The sequence below is a fragment of the Betta splendens genome, chromosome 19 (genome assembly GCF_900634795.4).
Source record: "Betta splendens chromosome 19, fBetSpl5.4, whole genome shotgun sequence".
Lineage (NCBI taxonomy): Eukaryota > Metazoa > Chordata > Actinopteri > Anabantiformes > Osphronemidae > Betta > Betta splendens.
Genome location: NC_040898.2, coordinates 13,421,806 through 13,448,112, shown reverse-complemented (window position 1 = coordinate 13,448,112; position 26,307 = coordinate 13,421,806). Strand labels below are relative to the sequence as shown.

The following is a 26,307-nucleotide window of genomic DNA, read 5'->3' as shown; positions in this document are numbered from 1 at the left end:
AACATCGTAATGTTGGAAACAAACAACCAACTTTAGCTCACTGTCCCATGTTTAAAAGACAGATTTTCTGGCCAGACGATCCTCAGTGATGCACACTTATTTATGCAACAGTATAATAATGTGTGAAATAGTCTTAGTTAGCTCAAACTAACAGTCTGGCTCGGCCCAAAGTTACAGAGTACCTACCAGAACATCTCATATAATTGATTAATGCTAAAGGTAACTTTACATGAGGCTATGCTTTGGGCAGTTGTTTAGAATCACAACTAAGAAGATCTGTGAGGCCAGAAAAAGGAACAGAAGTTACATTTTAACATCTAAAATGTTTGATGTTGAGTAGGATTAGTAGAAAGTGTTTAGAGTAAAGACCTACCATCAGGCAACATTCCCTCACACTGATCAAAAGTGATCAAAAGATTCAAACTTGAAATCAGATGTCAGGCAGCTGCACTGGGTTTCATGTGCAGCTGTCAATCACCTGATTATCAAATTCAAAGGAAATCGCTTCCACAGTGATTTCAGTACAACCACCCGACTATGACTACAAACAAGCAGACACACCTTTACCTCTCGTGTCAATGATATTACATGAGTGAAGGTGAGCAGAGTGAAGTGCAGGCTCACCTAACCTGGTGCTGTTCCACAGTAAGAAGGAGCATATACTTAGAACCTTTATGTCCTTAAATACACTAAACTGAAATCAAACTTGTGGCTGTACCTTTTTTCACTAATTACTGACGACATGACAGCGATCGGGCGTAGACCTCTCATTCTTCTACATGTAACAGCCCAAAGTGAGTCCATTCAGCCTAAATAAAACCTGCCTGACCCAGGAACTAACGAGATACCAGGCCAGAGCTTAGCCTTGACCTACATGTCTAAATCAGACAGCACAGAAGACGGAGAACAGGAATGACAGGAAGAACACATGACAGCTGCACTTTACATCACGAAGCACCCCACAACGGCTACATGCATCTAATAGAGTTCACGTGTAATAAGTGTTTAGAAAGAGTTTACAAACTAGTCTCTGTGACCGGAGCCGTGATTGGTTGATCAACCTGACTCCCTTCCTTCTTCTCCTTTTGCTCCTTCCCTCCAAGTGTTCGCCTACTCTTCCTCCTGCTCCTCCTCATCCTCTCACTGCTGGCCTGTTCAACCTCACCTCTGAAGCCTCTAGAGGACGGTGTTGATGTGGTGGTGCTGGTGCTGGTGGAGGTAGAGGTGCGGGAAGGGCAGGAAGGTCTAGAGGCTTTGGGTGGCTCTGACAAGGAAGTGTTTCTGGTAGTGTTGGTGCTGCGGCTCCCTCCATCCTCAGTGAGCAGTCCCTTTCTCTCTGACTCGTTATCAGCCTCCTCGGGCTGGGTTCGGTCCATGGGCTTGACTACCTGGCTGCTTATAGGTCTGGTCTTCCTATGTGTCACATTTGTTCTATTTCTACTTAGGGTTTTCATTGAACCCTGTTTTTGTTCATTGCTGGATCTACCTTTACTTTGCTGTTGCTTGCATCCATCACTAACCACACATTTTTTTCTAACCTGCTTCTGATCCTGGGAAGGAGATGGATACTGAAAAAATGTCAAGATTGGAATTCTAGATTTAGGAAGCACATGCTCAAAAGGGTCCAATCTTTTTTTGACTACATGAACTGAATATGTGCTGCATCTATTGCTGTTTTCTTGTGCCTTGTTGTTTGCTATGGGGGGACTTTGTTTGCATAGTTTGGGTCGGGACATGTTCACTGGTAACCTGGACCTGCATATCTGTCCCTTGACCTTTATGGCTCCTGTGTTTGTTATTGCTACATTATAATTGCTATTCTTTTCTGTAGGTGCATAATAATAATCAGTGCTTTGGTTAGAAGTTCCCTTACTTTCTGAAGTCAAATACAAATAGTCTCTCAGTTCAGCTGCACTTAAAGAAAGCCTGTTATCATCTAAAATGCCTGTTGATATATTATTCAAACATTTATCTGTCATTTCTGATGTAATGAAATTATAATAATTTATATAGTTTGAGGTTACAGAACAAGAACTATCTACTGTTATCCCTGAGTCTACATCATTAGAACAATCAATGATACAGTTATTACTGCTTTTTGACAAGGTTTTATCAGATGACAAGCTGAACCCTGACCTAAATGTGGAGAATTTTGGCTCATTATTTAAAGTTGAGTCCCTGGATGTGCTGCAACTGCCAGTTGGATTTGGTATTTCAAGTTGGAAGGTGGTAGTCTGTATGGAGACTTGAGGGACCGTTAAGGTTTCTGAGGAATCCTGACTAATAAACTCATCCGTGTGTTGTGAGGAGGCATCTACTTCTGAATCTCTGACCCTGTATCTGCCAGCAGAGTAGTAATGCTCACCAATCTGAAAAAACTGGAGCCTCTCCTCCACCATGTCCCTCTTGCTCATGTCAATCGCACCACTCCGTGTCATCTCAAACATCTTCCCTTCATGGAAGGGAAATGGGTTTGGCTCGCTCGTTGGCGTGCTATCGTCTGTCGGTGTTCTGGCTGGAGTAGTGTCAGGCGTTGTGGCCTGAGACTGGTCATCGACTGCCAGTCCAAAGGGTTTAGGCTCACCGTTGCATCCCTGGGCCCCCCCCACGTCAATGACGTCTTCTTCTCCAACTTTGCTGGGCCACGGGTCAAACTCCAGCCCTTTAGTAGCAACAGTCTTAAAAGGTGAGTTAAACTCCTCTTCTAACTTATAACTAAAGTAAGTGTCTGAAAATCCCTCTTTATCTGAAGGTTTTTGTTCCTGACTTTTAACATCAGGTTTTTCACCATTTGTGGTGGTGTCCTTTTTGCAGGTTTCCTTTTGACATTCCTCTGGGGCTTTCTCCTCCTCAATGACTTCCAGTTTGGTCTGGGGAAATGAGCGGTCATTGGACCTAAAAGTGTCTGTTGCCCAGACGTCCCTCCGGCTATCCGAGAGACCAAACAATCGTAAATCTGCCTGTTCACACAGGCCATCGTCCTCATCCTGGAGTTCATATCCATCTAAAGAGTCTATCTCTGTGGCATCTGTGTCATGAGAAAATTCAGCTGTTGTGGCTATTGAACAGTCCGTTATGGACTGATCATTTCCATTTTGTTCATACTCATAGTCCTCTCCTTTTCCATTGGAACCTTTAGAACCGTTGGAACCATTTGAGCCATTGGTCACACCGTGAGGTTCTTTGTTGTTTCCATTTTTATCATGCTTTTTGGATTTAGATACTTTTTCCTTCTCCTTTTTTTTCTCGTCTTCTTCCGGAGAATTAAAAGTAAATTTCTTACATGGAATTGGTTGGAAAATTGATTCCTCCTCCTCTTCTGCCTCATCAGGATTTGACTGGCTATCATCAGTTCCAGGGAGCACTGGGGAAGGAGGTTGGATGCGTATGATTGGCTCAATTAGCAAATGCTTGTCGTGTTCTTCCTGTAAGTTCACTTCCATCATTTCTGTTTCAGTCTCTGAGGAGGCACAAGAACCTTTTCTCTCTGGGTCGGAAATTTCAGAAGATGAATCTAGAGGTGGAGGAGGAGGGAATTCAATATATGCAATACCTTTGTCCTTTGAGGTTTCCTGCGGCTCCTGTCTTGTTATTTGATCAAGTCTGTCATTTGCTGTTGATTCGTGGTGGCTGAAAGTATTTGTTACTTCCTGCTGATTATCATTTGTCACAGATTCTTGGTTATTAGCGTTAGCAAAGTCTGCCCGGGTGGTGTGAACATTACTATTTTCTGAAAGGGACTCTTTTAAAGTCAAAATTTTGCCTTGGTCTTCCTCTGAATCCTCAGATACCTCCATAATGGGACTGGGTTGCCCTGGCAGGAATCCCAAAAAGGGGTCCGGGGTCCTGGACGTGAGGTCATAGCTTACCTCTTCAGAGCTAGGGGTCTCTGGTGTAATTGGACTTTTCCCTGAGCTGTCGATGAAAGAAACCTGTTCTAGTGTGTCATCATCAGGGCTAATGGGGCTGAGGGCTGAGTTAGATTTCTGTTTGACGGCATACAGTGCTCCTTTGGCTTCCCTCTCTGCCTGTCTGCCCACCTGGACACCAACGTAAACAGGCAACGTTTTGATGCCCTTGAAGTTCTCTTTGGTTGTTACTGCAGTGGGTGAGGTTATGACCTTTTCCAAAATTTCTATTGGGCTCGTAAGATTGAAGTTTGAGTCTTTGGGTGCGTTATCTAAAATTTCAAAAGATAGAGTTTCATCAGTTTTAGTTTTGATTGTCTCAATACTAGTTTGCAACTTGCTTTTAGATAATGTAGGTATGTGTGAGGGTTTTGTTATTGCAAGTTTCTTTGTGAGATCATTATCTAATGTAGAAGACAATGTTCTTACGGGAATTTGAGATTCTGTCTTTTTTCTGAGGTTTTTGTTAGGTGGATCTTCGCTGTCTTTTTTAGATACTTCAGCTAATACTTCTTTGGAAGCCAATTCACTTTTTGTAACTTGTTGGGAATTTTTAGCTTCCTTGTCCTTCTCTAATAGTGTTGTAGTGTCATGATCTTTCTGACCTTTAATAATTTCTTCCACTGAATGCAAATCTATCCCTTTATTAGCTGCTTTGTCAGTTTCACTAGTCTGTCTTTGCAACAAGGTCTCTGGGACAGTTACATTTGGCAGCCTGCCTCCTGTAGGTTTTGGGACTTTCGATGTTCGTAAACTATTTTTGGTGCCATCTGTGGCACTACATTCAACCTCAGTGTCCTTTTTTGGGCACTCCTCTTTCAATGTTTCAGATACTTTTGATGTTTTTCCATCAAGAAACTGATAAACTGGAAGTTTGCTTTCCTGTAATTTCTTTATTGAAGGTTTTGGCTGCACTGGAGGTGGAATTTTGGTTGGACTAGACTGAGCTTGCTTCCGAGCCTCAGATTCAAACTTCATTCTCACGGCACTGACTTTTGATGTTGATTTTACATGGGCCGGAGAAGAGGGTTCTGATTCACTGCTCTTAGCTTGTTGTTTAATTTTAGCATTGCTGATTTCAGAGCTTATGCTTTTCTGGGGAGTGCTTGGTAAGCTAGAAGTTTTCCTTTCAGTCGTTGTTGTGCTGCCAAACATTTTACCAACTGAAGGTTCTCTAAGTTTGCTTTTATTGAGTCTCTCTTCTCCTGCCTTAGACTTTTGCTGTGTCTTCTCGGGGGAGCTGCAGGCTGAGCTAGGCCATGATCTGGGTTCCTTTGACTCTCGTCTTACAGGTTTTTTCTCGGGGGACTGGAGCTCATCGTTGAGCTTTTCTGTTTTGTCACGGAAGAACTGTGATACCTCACTGAGTTTTTCTTCAGCTTCTTTTACAGTTTGGTCCACTCTATCCTCATAAAGGAGCTTATCCCTGCCCCTGTCATGCTTGTCCTCTGTGAAACGCATCCAAACTGCATGCTTGGGGCTACCCTGTTCTGTGGAGTAATGGAGAACAGTTACCTTATCAAACTGAGATGGTTCATCCCTGTGCAAGAATTTACTAGATTTAGGAGACCCATCTTTCGATGACTTAGAAACAAATTCTCTTTTTGGGCTACTTTGCTGTTGACTAAAGGTCTCTTCCGAAACCACTTTCTCTGTGTCAGAGTGAGACACTGGTGATGTATCAAGTTTTTCTGACAAGAGCATTTTCTCAGCAAATCTGTATGACTCGCCTCTGATCTCGGAAAGTTCATCATCACAGTATTCTATAGAGTGCTGGCTTAGTAGTTTCAACGCTTTATATGAATCATCAGCTATCAGCTGAGCAGAGCTTGGGCGACTGTCTTCCTCCTGTGACACTGGTGTGTTAACTCGAGATGTTTCCAAATAGGAGGGAAGGGATTCTTCAGCAGTAAGAAGCTCCTCTTCTTCCTGTTGGGCCTCATCATATTCTGTAAGTTCTTTAAATCCACGATCACCTTTGTAGACATAAAGGTCAGGGTGTTTTTTACTTTCCCTGATAATAACCTCAGTTGGCTCTGCTGTGCTATGCCCCTTTTCTATGTGAACCTCAATTATTCTTTCAACTTTAGGTTTGGATTTAGTATCTCTGTCTAGAAATCTGGGGGTTAGCTCATCACCTTTTATAGAATCCTGGCTAGCTTTGTGTTCAAAAAGACCTGCAAATTCTTTAGAAGGGTCCCTACCTGACTGGAAAGCTTTCATGATATCTCTGACTGACATAGCATCTTCTAGCATCTCTGCACCATCAGTCAGCTGGGGCTTGTGGTAGACCATTCTAGTAGTAGTGGTAATATGGGTTTCCTCTTTAAGACAAAGACTTTTGTTCATCATGTCTTCTTCTGGCATTTTCAACTGTAAAGCTTGGGAAGAACTTGTTGAAGCGGTGTCTGGCTCTAGAGAAGGAAAAGCAGATGCAGCTTCCTCCATGAGTAGAGGCTCACAAGGCTCATCTGGCTGCTCATAGCTTCTAAAGTGGACTACTTCAGTTCTGGTTGTACTTACACATGGAGGGATGGGTGAATCTGTAAATAGAGGTTTGGGTCCGGTACTCTCTGCACTCTGAGGAGCAGAAGGTGTCTTTTCACTCCTCGTCTCAAACCCACTGTCTGACAGGGGACTCTTATCCTGCTCATGAGACAGGTCCTCAGGAGATTCCAGAATAGTGTCTGGCCCCTGATATGACTCCACAAGTTTGCTTAGATCTTTTTCTGAAGGGGATCTGAGCATGCCAGAGACAGGTGGAGGCATTTTCAGTTTGTTTTCCTGTATTGACATAGATGGTTTCAGAACACGTTTCTGTTTCTCTTCACCTTCCCATTTGACCTCTTCCTCATATCTACATTTCATCTCTGCCAACTTGGAAAGGGAGTTAGCGCCAATGTCATTTGTTAAAAAATCCACTACTTTGGCCAACTCTAAGTCTTTGCTTGACATAGAGTGGTGTTTGAGAAGAAGTGCGTTTTCATCAAAAGTAGGATAACTGTCTGAGAGGGTATTTCTTTGAGCCTCCTCAATCTCATCTTTGGAAAATTCCTCCCAGTCCTCCTCTGAGGTGTCCTCCTTAGCTGCAACGGCCTTCTTTTCACTTGTGAGATCTTTTTGTAAAATCTTACTGACTTTAACTAAATCTTCTTTCACTTTCTCCACTAGACTAAATGGTTCCTCATCATCTAATTTAGACTCTTTAGGAGTTCCAGTAAGTGATGTTTGGACAGTTTTAGCTGCTGTCTGTGTATCTGTTTGTAGGATAGCGGTCATTCTGATCAGATCCTCTTTCATCTCTGCTACATCTTTGAGAATCTCCTGATTGGAAGCTGCACTTGCGCGGATGATGGGTGGTGTGATAAATGGGGGGGATTTCATCTGGGAGTTAATTTTTGATGCAGTAACACAGGAAGACAAAGAAGAAGACAATGAGGTTGAGGCACGAGGGGAATCAGGCAAGGCCATTTTGAGAGACCCGGGTCCTGGTTTGATAGGAGTGTCTGGGATTACATTGACCAATGAATACACTGGTACAGTCATCGTATTAGATGAAACTGTTGAACTGGAAGGGGCAACTACAGATCTTAGAGAACCGTAAGCAGAGCTAGTTGTTGCAGATCTGCGTGAGGAGGACAGTGACTTTAGAGTGCCATACCCTGAGACAGAGTATGAGTCTATAGCTTCATTAATGGCCGCACTGACACCAGAGGTTGCTGCCTGAGTGGTGGCCTGGATTCTCTCTTGAAGACTGCTACTTCTTTCTGAGAGAAGGCGGGAAGAAGGAGAGGATGGTGTGGAAGAGGAGGATGGATATTTAACAGGAGAGATGGATCCGTTCATCATTGACAGCTCTGAAGAGGCAATTGTTGTCTGCCCTGTGGAGGAAAGAGAAGAGAGGGACGATCTCCCTCCTCGAGATGAGAGTGTTGAATCTATGGAGGTCTTTATAGAAGAAAGGCTGGATAGGCTTTTGACAGAAGAAAGATTAGGTGACCCTGACTCAGTCCCAAGCGTGAAGCCAAGTGATGTTTTGAAAGGCAGATTAGCATTGTACATGTTGTAAGGTGCCTTTGGTGATGCTGGAGCAGTAACAGAAGTTGATGTCCTCTCTGGCACAGAACCATTTGGTACAGAGTGAAGTGGGGAAGTCCTTGATATGTATGGTGAAGCAAGACTTTTTATAGATGCTGGATCTGTGGCAGGTTTGCATGGGCTACCAGAGGATACTAGGCTGGCAGACCCCTGGTGTTGACCCTGATGGACCACCGTTTTAATAGGTGAAGGCATCCTATGAGACCTGATGGGGGATGAGGACACTATGTTGCTGACTGATTTAACTGGGGATGACAGTGCTGGTGCTCCCTGGGTGGCTTTGATAGTTGCAGGACATGCAGGTGATGGGGAGGGCAGGGGCCAGGTAGATTTCATTGGAGAAGGAGCTGTGATGCCGGCCGATGAATCGGTACTTGTGAGGGAACCCCCCACTCTGACAGGCCTTGTTTGGCCAGGGACGGTAATAGGAGCAGTCGACCATGGTGGGTAAGGTCTGGTTGGAAAGACAGGTTTGTGAGGGTAACCAGCAGGCAGTGTTCTTGTTGTTGCGCTTCGTTCAACTGCTGTTTCTTCAGATGAATTTGTTGAATAATGAAGTAGTAGAAATGGAAAAATAAATAAAGAAAGAATGTAGAACAGTAAAGGTAACAGAAAATTTATGTTGGGAAAGTAAAAAGAAGAAAAGAAATGTGAGAGAAGAAGAGATCAGAAGAGGAAGAGTTGGTCAGTGACGCATTCCTGGTAATAAACTTGTACCAAGGAAGGAAAAATAGCAGTTCAGTGAGGTGCTGATATACTATCTTTGAGCACTAAGTGAAGATGGATAAACAGAGACAGTTGTGTTCCTGTGTGATTCTGGATTAGAATGACTCAAAGTACAGCAACAACTTAATGAATAAACCAAATGAAGCAAACACAGCAGCAAAGTAAAGACAATGTGTAGACTAACAACGGAACGGAAAATGGCAGACAAATGGACCAGGATAAACACAAAAAGAGCTTCTCTGATTGGACTTCAGATGTTCCAAAACCACTGTAAGGCTTCTGGGTCTAATTTCAATCCGCTTTCTAAAGTGCCTTTTATCTGTTTGATTCAAAAATTGCAGTACACTATAATACAATAGAGCCAAGGGCTGCATACAGTACGTTTCCATTTTCTTAGTAGATAAAAATAAAATGTGACAAAATGCTTTTCCATGACTGAAGTTTTGGCTCATTTTGCCATGCAAGATCAATAAAAACTGGTGGCGGAAAATGTGAAAACTGAAACACCAGAAGAGAAAGCCAAACTCCTAACATGCATTTCAGTGCCCCAAAAGCTGTCACATCCCCACAAAGCCAAGAGTCTTGAAGTCAGAGGGCACAAATGAAAAACAAAAGCATCTGTACTTTGACCTCCTTCCACAATGCTATTAACATTGTGTCGCTGAGTCAAAGAACAAATTTAACGCTGCCTTTTGACTTTTTCAACTCAGCAGTGGAAATCAACCAGACAAAACCCAACTCACAATGTGGGCAAGCACAGCACGAGAACGTAAAGTCCATTCACTGACCCATGCAAAAATATGTACCATGTTGTAAACAAGCATGTGGACAGTGCATGTCATGTGAGATGAGAAATATGTATTAATTACAATAATTAAGGCACATCTATGTTCGCGAATTACAGGGTAATTGAAATTGTTAATCAACTAACTTATCTTTATTAGTTATTCTCATTATATTCATCACAAGGTTTGTTAGTGTAAATGTCAAACTCACTCGGTGCAGGCTCGGCCAGATAGCTGTAGCGCTTACGTAAGGCTAGGGATGCAAAGGTATGACGTCGCTCTGGCTTTTCAGTCTGCAACAATAGCAAACAAGACAGAAACCTATCAGTTCTACGGTGCCCTACGTGTGTCGTCATATGAGCATCATCTGGGCCATATCATGACAAATAACCCAGTAGTTGTTAGCACAAAGCCATATTCAACAGTTGCATGATACTGCAGTAAATTCTCCTCTACGAGTATTCACTACACCTCAACGTCTACTTTTGTAAGCACCGGATATGCTACATTCTGTTACTGTTCTTACTCGGTTACTAAGCCAAGCTCGTGAATATTAGCTTGAGTTAGTCTTGGTAAGGCCAGAAGCTCTAGATTAGAAGGAATAACTAAATGATTGTATTTGAGGTTACTACATGTTTGTCAAAACTCATTAACTACTCGAATCACGTAGCATAAGGCATAAGGACTACACATAAAGGAAAATGTTTTAAATCTGTAATATATCATGCAAAACCGCGCGCCTAATGTCAGCTTTGAGCAAACAAAGCTGGTTTTACCCTTGCAAAAGCAGAAAAGATAAGGCTAGGATGAGCAGAGCAGGGCCACTAGAGATTTAGCGGAGGGGACAGCACATGGTGGGGAGGGTGTGGTTTACCTCATCCTCGGCATCTGACTCCATTTCCTGGTTCCCAAGATGCATTGCAGAAACAGGGGGAGTAACATAATGGAAAGCAGGGGAAAAGAAACATCAGGGTGTGAAAAAGGAGTGATTGACAGAAGCTCCAACGCAGAAGAGAAGCCACTTTAACAAACTCAGCAAAAAGAAAAAAAACAGCCCACGCAAGCAGAAAAAATAAATAATAAAAGTATGAAGCACCAACATAAATAGCAAATAAAGTCAAGCCACACAAAACAGCCTCATAATCAGAAGAAGCCTTTTGCACAAAAGCCCTCAGCCAGAAGCATGTTGTCTAAATCAAAGGGTAGGTGGGACAAAGTTAAACAGCCGATGACAAGAATCCACCTCATAGATAACCCAAATACACAGAGAGAAGCTTTAAACAGATAAAAGACACGGTGGCGGCAACTTGGCCAAAGTCTTTCTCTGTTGTTTAACTAGTCGGGTTATTGGGGCAGGAACTACCCTGACAATGAGCATGGTTATGGAGGTGACGACAGAGAATGGCGAGGTCTCGCTACCTTACCTTCTTCACTGCGGGAAGTGTGATGTTCAGGTTGCACACGGCAGTTTGCGGAAGGCCTTTAGTGGTTTTAGACTCTTTGAGGAAAGTGAGGCGACCACAAGGCTCCTGGCTGGGATCTCTGACCTAGAGAGAAGAAGACGCCTCTGTCTGTACCTCATTCCTTCACAGGTCATCAGCCACTGCTTCTTAAGGGTAACACTGTGCACCGGAGTTTTACGTTTTTGTTTATCTGTGGTCCTGTTGCTTGTATTGAAAGAATCGTAACATTAAAGCATCAAAATGATTATAGCTGCATTAGGGAAACACTTTAGAGTACCTTGACACAGAAGGGCAAGCGGTTCTCCTTGAAGGCGTAGAAGTTAAGAACTAACTGCTGACCAGCTTTAGTAAGAGGAGTCAGGTTCCCATAACAATCCAAAAAAATGGGCCTGCCCTCCAGAACCTGAGAGCACATCAAGATGGTTACGGTTAAATTGAATGTTCATTAATGAATTAATTACTATTGAAGTAATAGATCACACCTCTATGTCTTTGCTCCTTGCCACCTCCTCAAAGTTCTCCTGCTGCTCCAAGGTCTTATCCACCTTGTCATCTGTCATACAGAAGCACCTCAGACTGGACTCCACCGGATCGTTCATCTTTGCAAACACCACAAACTTAGCCATGTAGGGTACGCAGATCAGCTCCCTGTACAGCTGCGTGGCCAGACCAACAGTCTCTGGTATCTGGTGGCAGTCTGCTAACCAGAACCTGCACAAGGCGATGAGTTGACAGGCAGATGAGATTCAGTTCCAAACATTTCTTCTTGTCCAGATTCCGATGAGATGCCCCGCACTCGAACACATGACTCACCTGGCAGAAACGTTGGTGGTGAAGGAGACACAGTCGTTGACAAAAGTAAGAGGGGTTGTGCCTGTGATGTCCTCCCACTGTGCTGGGGATGTCCCACCTGGGCCAGTGTCACAAAGAAAAGCTTTTATAACTCACTGTCAAAGTACATTATTCATTGTCTTCAAAAACATCATCTTACCTGTGATGCTGCAGAGAAGGCGGAGGCATGGAGTACAGTCTCCTTTGTAGCCATTGGTAAGCCCCTCCCCTGAGAGGGGTGGGACTGGGATCGTCATGGTAATAGGCTTGTGGAACTTCCGCCTCCTGGGTTCCACGGTAACAATAGGGCTGAAGGTTGCCCGGTTACCAAGGATTTTCTTTACAGTCTCATCGGGCACAGGCTGGGCCTGGAAATAAATGGTGTGGTTCCACAGCATAAATAAGTTCTACCCCTCTATCAGTGATTGACAGAAACAGAAATTGAACCAAGTAACATATCATCTCACCTGTAGTCCAACTTTGATCTTCTTTGTTAATGCCCCCTCGGGGAAAGAGGCCTGAACCAATGGCACGCTCTGGCTGTACAGAGTCCCTCCTTCCGGGCCCATATGATTGGTCTCCTGTCTGATGCGAGATACTACAGCAAAGTACTGTGGGAAGTCCTTTGTGACGATGCGACAGATCCTTTTCCTCTCCAACTCCTCAGGAGTGTCTAGTTCTACAGGGGAGGACATATTTCATGTTTATATATATATTTATATAACTTGCCTTAATTACTTAACCCTATCTTAATGTGTATTTTGCTTTGAAAATAGTCAACACTTTTAGCATCAGAAACCGATATTTACCTTCATCCATCCCATTCAGGAGCTGATTCAGATCATCAGTCTTACAGTCGTAAAGATGCTCCTTCCACGTTTCTCCATTTTCACTGCGCAGTAGGATCAGCTCTCGCTCCTGGCCCCGCATGGAGCCAAAGTGGGGAATCTCCACTATTACAGGCCTGGTGAGGTAAAAGGTGAGAAAAGATTGTTACTTTAAATATTTTATAGACAGACCTGACAGCCTGACAATAATTATTGTTCTATAAAGTTGCTCAGAAATCTGTTCAAAATCAAGTGAAACGTGGCTGAAGGGCATTGAGCTCAAACACATACTGTACAGATATGAATGAACTGGGCTTCCGCTGATGACGGTGTTCACAATGAAAGCTGTGGCAGTGCTTGGTTGGACATTCACAGAGCATGTCAGAGCCCGCCATGACTTGACAACACAGATGAAATGAACTAAAGGGGTTGGAGGAGAAAGCTGCGCAGCACTTAAACAAGGCCTAAATGCAACACGAGAGAAGGATGAACGTGCTCTAGCCTGAGGACGTTGTCGCTTCAGTCCTCAGAGTAGAGGGAGCTGTGAGGATACCAGAGGAACTGCAGTCACTGATCACACAGCTGCAAAAGAGGCTCACATTTACCAATATTTGTGTTAAAAGCTGATGTGGTTCAAAATATATAATATATAATAGTGTTTTGTGTAACTCTGTTGTGTGTTTCATTTGATGCTGGGCGAGTATATCCCAACCCAACTTTGTTCGTGGCTGTTTAAATTACATTCAAAAAATACTGTGGGATTTGAAAAGAAAAGAAATCTCAAAGATGAAGTAAAGTAAGAGCGATCATGGGAAGCGGGAGGGTGCTCGGCTTGAGGAGGAAAAGGCTCATGCCCAACAAGCGCAGTCACGGCCAGTCAAACCCTACTCCTTCAGTGGGAGCAGAAGCCACAATGATCAGTGAATGAAAGTGCAACCGCAATGGATTTAACACTACATTGTGTAGTTTTAGGAAGAATTTCTCGATTTGTAATTAACCTCTGATTTCTTCCCAAAACTACATGGCAGCCATATGAGTCATAATATGTTAGAACCTTACAAATAAAACTCAACGAACATATAAGAAATCATATCCATCAGCATGAATCAGCCTCGGTTATGTTGCCTCCCCGGTGGAGGTCCAGGAGGGATTGGAGCGGGGGTGGTGGGGGGTGTTTAGGGATGGGGGTGCTATGGTTGGTTCCTACCCAACAAATCTAGTTCCTCTGGGTCCCAGCTGTAGCACTGGACTAACCAGGCTCTCGCCTTCATTAAGGGCTGGCAGCTTTCTGGGAAGGTGTAGTTTACTGTGTCCACGAGATAATGAAACACACATATACACAAAAGACAAGCTTGTAAAGTCAATACACAGACAGCGCTAAGGTGTGTCATTAAGAAACACAGTTGTACCCCTTTGTGCTGTAATGCGTTACTAAATTATAAGTGTGTGGGCAGGACGGGTGGGAAGCGATAACTCTGTGGATCAATCTTTAAACTGCGAGTCAAGGAGCAGGTATCGCGCGTCCACACGTTCACGCACATGGTTGGAGATGGTGATGGCAAAAAGCACAAGGAGGAGGGAGAACTAAAGTGCACGAAACTGAGCAATTAAGCAAAGAGCATCAGCAACACTGGTAAGGATTTTTTAAAAATCTGTCTTACCCGAGGAACTGAGCTCCTGCTGGACCAACCTCAACCAGCCGACTCGCCAGGCCTTCTCCCTCCACCATCGGAGGAGGCGACGCCAGCTTGTGCCTCTTGGCCAGTCGACAGGTGATCCTGGTGGGTGCCGTGCACTTCCTGGGCGGGATGATGATGCGCATGCCGTTGTGGCGACTCCCCCTCATGGAGCCGCCCCTGGCATCCACCATGAAGCTGACCAGGAACCTGGCGGAGAGCAGAGGATGATGAGGAGGAGACGAGGAGCGGGAGCAGTAGCGAAACGAGGATTAAGGTCAGTTTGAGGGCAGCGTTGATGGAGAGAGAGGGTCTTTAGTTTGAGGTGAGGTCGCTTTCCATGCCGTGATCTCCAAAACACACACACACAACGTAGGTGAGAAAGAGAAAAGAGATACAGGAGGAAGTAGGAACAGTAATGATGAGCGTCCTGTGTTGGCTGTGACTGGACAGATTCAATTTGGGTCAATTAATAGCAATTCCAGCCTTTACACCAACACAGGAGCTGCCATGTCGGCCATGTTTTCCTCATAGTAGAAGGTTGTGGAGTTGTGTGTTTACCTGGTTTTGACGTGAAGGCACTCTCACAGACAGACTTACACCATGCTAACTCGGGTTAGTTTCTATACAAAACCCACAAACTCACACATACACTATGTGACCTGAGGCTGCAGGCCTATTTGCAGTAACTGGCTTCTGATTGTTATCAGTGATGGAGAAGAACGTCCTGATATCCAGCTGTAACTAAAGCCAACGTCTAAGTCACAGATGCCGCAACATAAACCGCCACTTGACGTCGGGCGTGTAACACACTCGTGAGAAGAGCGACCACAGATGTTATGAGTGGGGGGGGTGTGCGATGTCACTGGAGGTAACGAAAACCAGGTAGTGGTGGTGATAAAGAGCAACCAATCGCAATCACCTGCTGTCGTACTGCGGGAGCGGAGAGGAAAAACTGCAGGATGGATGACAAAGCAATGCAGGAGTCACAGGTCAATAGCAGAGACTGGTTCAAAGGAAAAACCACTCAAGACCCTGACAAACAAACCGACCAACATGGTACAGCATCATCCGTGACTCACACAGACAACATCAACCCCCCCTCCCCTCCCTGTCACCCCTGACATGTTCTTACCCAGAGTGTATCGGTGAGGAGACCAGGTTGACGTTATCCAGGGCGTCGGCGTTCCAGCTGTACCTCCGCAGAGAGTCGCTGTCAAAGTCCTTGGCCACGTTGAGATGCTGCGGAGGAGACGGCAGCGTCACTACAGTGCAGACGGGTGAATATGTGCATGTCGGCGAGGAAGTAATGGAGCCATGCAAAGAAACTGCACTGGAGAGCAGCATTTAAATAACAGGTCCCCTGGTGAAGAACGGCGTCGCTGCTACGTGGACGCGTAAGATGACGACCATACGGTGCATGCGTTACGAATGAGCAGAACTCAACTGGAAACTTATTCTGTAATAGACACAAAGCAAATAATAACACAACGCACATGCACTGACAGGCAGGCGCACGGTGACCTCAGCATCTACCTTGTTGTGTTGCTCTACTATGAAAGACTTTTCCTTACAGAGCATCTGGAGCAGCACGAGAGGAGACAAGCTGTTACTTAGCAACTGCTACATTCACAAACCCCACACTCATCAGCATCAATGACAAGCACTGCAGAGCGTGTGCAGAGAGAAGGACTTTAATAACAATAAGTAGGAGTTTCAACTTAGAATATTTCAGTTCTGGACTTGAAAAGTCTGAGTTACAGTATAAGATGCATTGGGAAATGCATGATTGAGACACGGATCCACAGAGACAAAAAGGACGCAGGTTCTTGGCGTTTACGTACCATTTCCTTATTTGGCGCTAGAATCTCCTCGATCATCATGCTGTCCCGCGTGAACGAGCTCCGGTTCAGCGTGTTGGACCTATCAGAACTGAAGGAACGCAGGCTTGGTGTGGTTGCAGCAGAAGTCACGGGTTACCAAGACAACAGTCACAATGGTGGAGGAGGAAGGTGAGGAGGAGGAGGAGGAGGAGGGAGGGGGGGGGGGGGGGGGAACGGGGGGTATGAAAGTGAACAAAAAAAAAAAAACACATTAAATGCATGCAGCTTCCAGGAACCTGACTGTTTTCACCAGCGACAAGACAAAAACACTTCAAGAAACCATCAACTCACACAATCGGGGCAGTTTATGTCGTCTGTGAACACAGTTCCAGGTAAAGTCAATAAAACCTGTGCAGATTGTCCGTCCACACTGAGCTGTACGTTAACGGCTGATTTTGGTGTTGATGCTGCTTGCGATGGGGTGTAGAGACACTTTTATGAGGCAAATCAGGAGCATTCCTGAGCAATGACGTGAAGAATGTTTGTCTGCAGCATCTCAGAGCTGTTTTCTCTATAAGTAAACCTGATGTGCAGCTGGAGCTCGGCCCAAGCTGTAAAGACACAGCCTCAGATGCCGCAAGACATGGAAACTATGAGCCTATGGACTCCCAGAGGAGGTGTCTCATGTAAATCAGTCCTGGACATGGGGCCAGGAGGAACAGCAACAATGAGATTAGACTGTTGTGCACTGTTCATCCTTCGTCATGACACTAAACTGATAAAGGCAACGCCCAAATTGCCCTCGTGCATCAGTTCAGGTCCCTGGAAGCTCGATGATCAAAGTCTCCACACACAAACCAAAAATGGCGCAAAGCTTCATGTTTGTGGCGTACCCACAAACGGCACACACACACACACACACACACAGACCACAGACACACACAAACACAACAGGCTACTGGCTACGGCTCCCAAAACAAGGTCACGCATGGAAACCACAGGACACGGCAGCTAACGTTAACACATGAAGGCCGGGCGAGATCAGTGTGTTAGTGCTCCGACGGGTTCAATGTGTGCAGAACTACTCTGGAGCACACAGTCGTCGGGGGTCTGAGGGCGTGAGGGGGGTGGGATGGCGGGGGCGGTGGGGAGCTGTAGGCCTGGAGCCTTACCTGACTTTGGGACTAACATTAGGCATGAGGAGAGAATAAGAGATCATGAACAAACAGAGGAGTGGATCCAGTGATGCAAAGAGGACAGAGGCATTAAAGAGCGCGGCTCATTCAGAAGGGAAATGAGAAAGAAGATAGACTGGAGCAGATTTCCAGCTGACTGACTCATTTAAGCCCCCTATGCATTAAATTGATTCAACTCCACCTACAGAGGGTCCATTTGCGACAGCCAGTCCCACGCACACTCAGCCAGCGTGTGTTGATGTGACCCACAGCTCAAGGCCATGCAATCGAACGTGTTTCTAATTTCCTGTGGCTCAGCGTCCGTGTGTCACCCCTCACATATTCAATAACCCCCCCCTTTTGTGTGCGTGTTGTGGCTCACAGCGACCTATGACCTCTCGCCCGTGGCCACCTACAGTACAGCAGCACGGCTCAAGCAAAGCAAAGTACAGTAAATGTGATTGTGTGAGGACGCCTGGACGAACGTCCTCCTTCTGCACGCGTCAAAACCAGCCGAGACCTGAGTGCCTTTTACCTCTGTGATCTGGCGCCGACGCTGAAGCCCATGTAGCCCTCCTGAGGGAGCGAGTCGTCCCCCAGCTCCCGCAGGTCCTGGGGGGCCAGATACTTGTCCGTGTCCCCCGTCATCGCGTCATCACCTGGTGGCAATAAAAAAAACAGAAATCCTGGCTTTCAGAAGCGCGTAATAGGCTGGAGGTCTCCAAGCAGCCGCTCGCTGGGCACAAACACGTCCTGCGCTCTCATCCACAGCTCGTCCACAGCGCGCAGGTCAATGCAGCCTCTGCCCACAGGCTGTTTTCCAGCTTATCTGTGCTCCAAATGTCACTGTCACTGGAAGCTTTTGGTCTGGGCTCCGGTTAGTGCAGCAGCAGCAGCAGCGGCAGCAGCCTTTGATTCAAACCCAGTCACTGTGGAGTGACCTCCAGTCCGGTGCAGCGGCTGCAGCGGCTGCAGTGGGTGAAGGAGGTGAAGGAGGTGGAGGCCGGGCAGGAGCACAGCCAGCAGCAGCATGCTTCTCCCCTCAGCTCCGTGGCTCCAATAACCTCCCGCTGAACCGGAGGAGCGACTGGGGGCGTGCAGAGAGAATGGGGCGGCATTCCAGCCCCGACAAAGCCCCGGAGACCCCTCCACCTCCGCCGTCCCCCGTCCCCTGCTGCTGCAGCACCCCTCCCCCCGAACTCTCCCTCCTCACGCTAACACACTCTGCAGACTCCTTCTGACATTCCAGTCCATTCTCATTCAACAAGTGCGGACCCCTACACGACTCACCTCCGCCTTTAAAGCACCTCATTCAGCCGAGCCGTGCACTTTGCAGGGTTTCGCAGCCGAACTAACTTTTCTTTGACTTGTAACCTCGCTCGCTCCGTCTTTCTCTCTCTCTCTCTTTTCACAGCCTGCCGCTCACACCGACGGGTCGGCTTTCTCCCGCCTACCCGCCCCGCTCCGGGATTATCCAGTGTGTGTGTGTGTGTGTGTGTGTGTGTGTGTGTGTGTGTGTGTGTGTGTGTGTGTGTGTATTCAGAGCACCGAGATCTCACAGCAGGACAGAAATAGCAAGTGGGTGTGTGACTCAACTAAAGCGTCTAACATCTAAATTCTTCCTATAGAAGCACATGTAGAGCCTCACCTTTTATATTTTGTTAGTTGGTTTATGCTCCACCTGTACCTGTCTGTCCACATGTTCTACCCAAATAGTTCAAATTCCTGCCTTCACACGACTTTCTTCCGTCCTGCTCTCGATCTTGGCCTGTTCACCTCACTCCCTCGCTTTCCCTCCAGTCATAGAGGCTTTTGGGGAATCGCTCGAGGTTTGTGCAGGTTCGTGCAGCCCGGCGCTGACTGATGCGAGAGGAATGTGGTGAAATCACTAGTGTTGCATTCTATCACGGGACGAATCCACCCACAGCTAATTCAGTCAGTTGGAAAACAAAGCAAACGTCCACATGTTCAACCTACACGATTAAAAGCCAGACAATAACAGTTTAGCAGCAGAACGTACTGCTGATCACAACAATGAACTTTACATTAGTAGCTACAGTACGTGAGCGTCTTAAATGTCTTCAATGTCATCATCAGTTCCAATCTCACAAATAAGCAGGTTGTCTTGTTATTATTGGAACTGTTTCACTTTTAAATAGCAAATGCTATGAATAGAATGTGAAATGTCCCAATCAAAGCTCTGCACCAGGAGCAAAGATGAAAGCAACAAAGGGTCAACAAGTGAAGTTGACACTGTTTCTAATTATTTAGTTCATTCATTAAAGCACTGTTAAAATTAGTAAAAGTTTTTTAGACTCTGTGGTTTAATGAGGGCTTCCCAGCGTTTGTGGGCCGTCCAGATTTGGATCACGGACTGTGTGTGTGTGTGTGTGTGTGTGTGTGTGTGTGTGTCTGTGTGTGTGTCTGTGTGTGTGTGTGTGTGTGTGCGTGCGTGTTTGTAACTGGAGATGTAAATCGCTGCAGTTACTCGGCTGCCATGTGAGCTCCTGTGTTCCTAGAGTTATTTATTTTTAGACCTGTCCGGCTAAAGATGGTCCACACTAAAACTCTACCAGACAAATCAACAACTCACACACAACCTCTACTATATGTCCACTGTCTGCTGTGTTTCCTTTATGCAATTATCAATCTTATATGAACTTGCAAATAACTGTTTTCCATCTCCCTCGCATGACCTGTGATACTACGACTAATCCCATAATATGTGTGATCACTGTGGGGAGCTTTAGAGCTGCTGAGGTTTACCAGCTACAAAACCTCTAAGCGACAAAGCAACCTGAAAAAGACGTCACCGTTCTTACAGTCACTGCAGACTTATGTTTTGAATAAAAACAGCAGAAGGAGCCAGGAGAAAATATAAGAAACCACACATTGAAAAATCTCAATGTATCCATTACCAGCTTTTTCCCTGTCTGCATCTCGTTAGGATCAGTCAGTGAGAGTTCAAGTTCAGCCGCTCTGAGCCATAGAAACCAGGAGCACCCACACACAAACTAAACACACACTCCAGCAGCTGACGCCATGTTTGCTTTGGCCCGAACCTGTGAAACTACAATGAAAGCGCCACGAACAAGCCTCCAAGGACAAAGGACCGAGTGTGTGTGTGCGGTCTACTCACACACACACACACACACACACACACACACACACACACACACACACACACACACACACACACACACACACACACTCATGGTGTGAAAAGAAATCTGTTACCCACTCCACAACGCCATATGCAGACGGTTGGCATGACAACCGGGAGAAAGACAAAAGCATATTTGCTGCATTTCGATGCATAGAACTATTTAAAGCTGCCTGAAAAGGTGGAGGAGAGAAGCAGATGGAAGTACAGTGTTGTGTGTACACAAAGCTAGACAGGAGATAATTACATACACATCAAGCTTGACTCCACTGAAACCATGTTAATTAAGAAAGAAAGAGAAACAAAGGTAATAACACAGAACTGACAAACAGAACGAGTTAAATAAAGAAAAAAAAGTAAGTAAGATGAATAAAAATACCTTCGTCCACATCAGATAAATAGTCCTCTGTGATCATTTCTGGGACATTGGCTTTAAAGACTGTGTGATTGGGATGGAGGAGAAGGTTAGAGGGAGAAAGGAACCAAACACTATGGAAAAATCAAACAGCAAAAATCATGAGCAAAGTAAGAAGTAAAAATGAGAAATGGATTTATGTGCATCTGAAACTGTGACTGCTGCAAATGGTGGAAACATTAAATCATAAATAACCTGATCAAAAGCTGAATGACTTTCCCAGATTTAATGATTGAGGTCATGATTTCCCATCCTGTGAAATGAATGGTTACCTTCGTCGTCGGACATGTCCAGCACCTCGTTCATGGTCTCAGGAACGTTCATCCTGTGCTTCTCGGTCACAGTCTGGTGAAGAGAGACAATCTCTGAATGCTTTGACTGCGGCCTTTTCAAAGCCTCCGCTGTGAAGCATTAATGCAGAAGGTCACACGGCGCAGACGCACCTGCGTTATCAGAGTTTCCTCCGTGACCACCTTGAGCGTGTCCACTACAGAGATGTAGCCGAGCCTCCTGGCGATGGACAGGGCGCTGTTGCCGTTCTACGCAAACAAAATATGGCACAAGTCTAAGGATGGATTCATTAGACTAGGAGAACATTCATATTCGTGGGGTGGAGTCTGTTTCACTAACAGCCGTGAGTTCGTTTGGCGACGCTCCATGATGTAGCAGCAGGTTGATGATGTGTGTGTGTCCCTGCTGTGCAGCCTGATGGAGGGGTGTGTAGCCGTTCTGCAGGAAACACGACATGTCCGTGAGAGACGCTCGACACAACGCGCGCGCCCCACTTTGCAGACTCATCTCTCACCTTGGTCTTGACGTTGACCTTCGCCTGGTTTTTCAGCAGGAAGTTGACCATCTTGATGTTGCCATAGTGACAGGCCACGTGGAGGGGCGTGTATCCCAGCTGATGACATGGAGGTGAAAAAAGAGTGTAATTGTTGTGGTTTACGCTGCTTTCAACCCATTATTCTCCATCATGTGACCCGGTACCTTGGTCTCGGGGTCCACGGTAGCTCCCTGGTTCACTAAAACCTCAGCGACGTTTACTTTATCCTCCTGGGCAGCCAGGTGCAGCGGAGTCAGACCAGACTGACAGGACACAAATAAACATGAAAGACACAGGTTCAGGAATGAGCTGAATACGAAGCCCAGAAATGCATGTCTGGAGCTAAATGACTGGTTTGGAGACTGAAGCCGCTGGTAATAAGCAACAGTCTGGGACGGAGGCTCTGTCATTATTGAGGCAAAGTGAAGGGCATTAAACCCAAGTTGGCAGCATGAACAGCCGTGCAGAGCGGCGTCTCCCCGGCTCTTGGATCTGGCGCCCCGCACACCTTGTTGCCTGGGTTGATGGGGGCGTCTCGCGCCAGCAGCAGCGTCACCACGTCCACGTTGCCCTCCTGGGCCGCGAGGTGCAGCGGCGTGATGCCCTGCCGCGTCACCGCGTTGGTGGAGGCTCCGTACTCCAGCAGCGTGGTGGTGATCTCCATCTGGTTCTTCTTGGCTGCGATGTGCAGCGGCGTGTAGCCGTTCTGTGGGAAGAAACCCAGAAGAAACTCAGTGATTACAAACTGTCTTTTATATTCTTTTGGTATAACTATAAAAGTGTGCTTTATTCTTTCAATCAGCAGTAAAAGTCATTGGTAAATTCTGGTTTTGAGTCGCTGCTGTTAGGGTGGAAGCCGGACTCAACCGACCAATCACAGCCCAGCGCGTTTGCATGTGGGCGACTGAAACTAGGCCAGACGCGCGCCACCTCCAGCCGAACGGAAAGGCATGACCAACAATCAAACTGGCGCTTGGACTCACCTTCGCAGCAGCGTGAGGAGAGGCTCCCTGGTTGAGCAGGAGCAGCGCCACCTTCTGGTTGTCGTAGTGAGCTGCCACATGCAGTGGAGTTAGCCCACTCTGAACAAACACACACACGGCCTGGTGTTAGGTGGTGACCAGGACGCACGCTGGCTCAGAGCCGCAGGACGTATTAATGAGACAGATGTGCCACAAGGTGAGATTAGTGAGTCATCCCCTCATCTGAACTCATTCACTACAACCAGAGCTGAGTCACAGCGTGTCACTGCAGGCTGTGGCTCACACACTGCGTCTTACTGCCACTCATCCTCTCGCAGACACGCGCTGCTGATCCTTTACCTTCCCAGACGCGTCCGGGGCAGCGTTCTTCTGCAGCAGCAGGTTGGCCACCTCCATCTTCCCGTACTTGGCTGCCACGTGCAGAGGAGTGAAGCCCTTCTGACGACACACACGGCAACAAGACGCGGACATCAAGCTCTGCGTGTGTTCACGTGCATCGTGAAATAAGGTACAACTTATGCATTGGTCTCGTGCAAAACCGTCTCACAGCTTGGATCACTGGTGCATCACTAGCAATGGCTGTAAATGTAAGTGGAGATTAAATCAAAAAGCATCTTCCTTCCTCTTCTGACATCTAGTCATATAAAAGTCACAAGGAAAAGCACACAGTGCTTGGGGTTCGGTACTTTCCTCAAATAGCTGAACCCTGTGGTCATAATATGCTCTAATGGAGTTTCACACTCTAATATTTGGCCAACAAATGTTATGACCCAACTCTTCCACTGGCAGCGGTTCAGCTTTGACTCCCCATGTGTTTGAGACATGATGAAACCTCATATTCTAACTGGATGCAGCAGCCGTAGACTTACTCCACCTCAGCGGTGCTGCATCTAAGTGTTGGGTCGTACCTTGGTGGTGATGCCCAGATGAGCGCCCTGGTCGAGCAGCGCCGCAGCCACGTCTCGGTGGCCCTCCCGGGCCGCCAGGTGCAGAGGGGTGTAGCCGGTGCTGGTCACGGCGTCGGGGTCCGCCCCGCTGGCCAACAGCTGCTGGACAATGTCCTGCTTGCCCAGACGGCTGGAGATGTGCAGCGGAGTCTGGTCGTCCTGCAAGGCAAAGGAGACGGAAACGCTGGAACCAAGCGCTCGCTGCACAGCCAGAACCGCCTGGAGTCGCGATGAATGAAAATATGAGCTTCACTCTTCTGGCTTCGCTTCTGTCTCCACCAACATGTAGTTGCTAAATGTGGAGTCATACATTGAAGATCTCAGAGCCTGGTTGTGGTTCTCAGAGTTTCCACATAAGTAGAATGTAGAATGGGAGGAACCAGCTCCCAGTTCAAGTCATTAACAATATGTTAGAAAGTCCTGCAGGTCCAGTAGAAACAAGACTCTGCATCGGGCACCAGGAGACTCTGAGCTGTAATTACCCAGTAATTAACATGTGCATGACGCAGGCTCGTTACTACACGGCTACGAACTGCTCCAATGTGTTCCTTTGTATTCAGAATTCAGAACTTTGTCCCCACGTCGTCTACCTTGGCCTTGGCATCAACCCGAGCTCCGTTCTGGACCAGGTACCGGACCACGTTGGACTGTCCCGCCCTCGCTGCCATGTGGAGCGCCGTCTCCCCCCTCTGGAACGCACACAACACACACAGGGATCAGAAGTTAGTCCCAAAGTCAGAGTCGCTCTCCAAATCCCTCCTTCGGCTCCTAAAAAGCTCACACAGAGTACACAGAGAGAGAGGAGCAGAACGGCAGAGACCCCCTCGCTCTCCACACCCAGCTCACCAGAACGACGGCCCATAATGCTCCGTTTCTACGGTAACCTGGCCACAGACACGGCGTGGGCGCCCAAATAGTTGGGGTTGAGGAGTCGCCTGAGCAGCACACGTCTCTTCCTTTCATACTCTCTCTCTCCCTCTCTCTCTCTTTATCAGCAGCAGAGTAAAAATGAAGCAGATCCTAAACAATGAGCTCAAATTACTGGACGTTTACCATCACTAAGCCTGTTCTCACCCTCTGTCATTATGAGGGAATCTGACAGTTTCCACTGGAGCATCGGAGCCTTAAAGTGAAGCCACGTGCGCCTGCAACTTCACTATCTTTCAGAGTTCAAGTTAAAAAATTAGACGAAGAACCCATTCAAAGAACCCGGTGAACTCACCACGTTGCTGGTGTTTGGTGACGCCCCGTGGTTGATGAGCTGGTGCACGATGTTTTCATGTCCCATGAAGGCTGCGACATGGATCGGAGTCAGGCCAGACTGAGGAGAGGAGGACACACAGGAGGAAAACATGCTAGAACGATGGCGGAACGTTGAAAGGTGCTGGTTCTGGTGGAGACGGTCCCTCCGTGACACAAACCTCGGTCACCGCCTGAATGGACGCCCCGTGCTTCAGAAGCAGCTCCATCACCTTGACTCTGTTCTTCTTACAGGCGATGTGCAGCGGAGTGAAACCATTCTAACAAACCGGGAAACAAGGATAGTTTAGAGTAAAAATAGTCCGACGGGTCTTTGTGGGCCTGACAAATCTGGATCGGTGCGTGGAAAATACAGTGGAGTGCGAAGCGGCAGCGTCTTTCCATTTCCCCTTCTGTCTCTTCCCTCCACTTTTATCCTCAGACTCTCTTCAAGCGAAGCAGACAAGCATGTGCGGAAATAACTGAGCGCAGCAAACAGAGCAGGAGCGTCAAAGTGAAGGAGATATTTCTCTTTACAACGCACTTCTCGCCAGCTCACCTCCCTCCCTCTTTACTCTCCTGACTTTGAGGTTTCTGGCTCGGTCCTATGACTTCATTTTCCTCTCCAAGAGCTTTTTTTCCCCCTGCTCATTCTCTCAGACTATAAAGTCCCAGTTCTCTAACCACACCCAGACGTCTCCCATTACAAACACACATTAACCAGTAAGACACTGGCATTATCTGTTTTATTCATCAACATCTGTTACGTTCTCTCTAGTGTCCTTGCTTCCTCAATAATTTCTAGTTATGCTGTAAACAAACAAATGTTTAATCTGGCCTTAATAATCCACACATGTACGACTGAGAGCTCATAAACGTGTTGAGTTGTAAAGAAAATGTCTTTTACAGATGTTTTTTCTGACCTAAGTCGTCCATTCATCCTGAGGGATCCGTTCATTACTGCTGCTCACCAGCGCCTTGGCGTTGGGGTTGGCCTTCTTGTCCACTATGACCTTCGCCACCTTGTAGTGTCCGCAGTGGGCGGCCACGTGCAGCGCCGTCAGGTAGTCGTTGGTCACGTCGTCCACGGGCACCTCGTGGTGCAGCAGCAGCTGCACGCAGTTCAGGTGGTCTCCCTGCGTGGCCATGTGCAGCGGCGACAGGCCGTTCTGGAGGGGGAGCGGAGCACACGTACTGTAAGAGGGAGGAAGGAGGACGGGGACGCGGGGAACGGAGCCGGGTCCCGGGTTCACCTTGGTCTTGGACAGGATGGGAGCTCCTCGGTCCAGCAGCATCTCCACCACCTGCTCGTGGCCACTCCGGGCTCCACAGTGGAGCGGCGTGAGGCCGTCCTGACGTGACAGGAGCAGTGTGTTGGACTGCGACACAGCTGCACAGATGTGGGTGGCGTGTGCGTGCGCA

General features: G+C 46.9%; 1 protein-coding gene across 50 annotated transcripts in view; it reads right to left on the bottom strand.

Annotated features, from left to right (window-relative positions):
• Positions 1-26,307, bottom strand: part of LOC114846020 (ankyrin-3-like) — a 71,593-nt gene that overhangs the window by 9,377 nt on the left and 35,909 nt on the right. For 8 of the 50 annotated variants that reach the window (XR_005897018.2, XM_041068562.2, XM_041068557.2 and 5 more), the window contains 29 exons: positions 26,139-26,237; positions 25,857-26,054; positions 25,068-25,166; positions 24,869-24,967; positions 24,237-24,335; positions 23,608-23,805; positions 23,039-23,137; positions 22,700-22,798; positions 22,225-22,422; positions 21,881-21,979; positions 21,696-21,794; positions 21,521-21,619; positions 21,334-21,429; positions 21,163-21,235; positions 20,855-20,914; positions 17,848-17,971; positions 16,159-16,261; positions 15,450-15,556; positions 14,300-14,524; positions 12,621-12,775; positions 12,279-12,490; positions 11,972-12,179; positions 11,794-11,890; positions 11,463-11,691; positions 11,258-11,383; positions 10,942-11,064; positions 10,392-10,418; positions 9,729-9,810; positions 1,025-8,536 (listed from right to left, as the gene is read on the bottom strand). Coding sequence is in view for 48 of the 50 variants with exons in the window: in XM_041068562.2 (XP_040924496.1) it covers positions 1,025-8,536; positions 9,729-9,810; positions 10,392-10,418; positions 10,942-11,064; positions 11,258-11,383; positions 11,463-11,691; positions 11,794-11,890; positions 11,972-12,179; positions 12,279-12,490; positions 12,621-12,775; positions 14,300-14,524; positions 15,450-15,556; positions 16,159-16,261; positions 17,848-17,971; positions 20,855-20,914; positions 21,163-21,235; positions 21,334-21,429; positions 21,521-21,619; positions 21,696-21,794; positions 21,881-21,979; positions 22,225-22,422; positions 22,700-22,798; positions 23,039-23,137; positions 23,608-23,805; positions 24,237-24,335; positions 24,869-24,967; positions 25,068-25,166; positions 25,857-26,054; positions 26,139-26,237 (11,044 nt within the window). In the remaining 2 variants the exon portion in view is untranslated. Of the gene's footprint in view, positions 1-1,024; positions 8,537-9,728; positions 9,811-10,391; positions 10,419-10,941; positions 11,065-11,257; positions 11,384-11,462; positions 11,692-11,793; positions 11,891-11,971; positions 12,180-12,278; positions 12,491-12,620; positions 12,776-13,845; positions 13,945-14,299; positions 14,525-15,236; positions 15,270-15,449; positions 15,557-15,850; positions 15,896-16,158; positions 16,262-17,309; positions 17,322-17,847; positions 17,972-18,602; positions 19,649-20,854; positions 20,915-21,162; positions 21,236-21,333; positions 21,430-21,520; positions 21,620-21,695; positions 21,795-21,880; positions 21,980-22,224; positions 22,423-22,699; positions 22,799-23,038; positions 23,138-23,607; positions 23,806-24,236; positions 24,336-24,868; positions 24,968-25,067; positions 25,167-25,856; positions 26,055-26,138; positions 26,238-26,307 lie in introns of those variants that run through there. The other 42 variants (XR_005897019.2, XM_055504071.1, XM_055504072.1 and 39 more) reach the window with 29 other exon arrangements.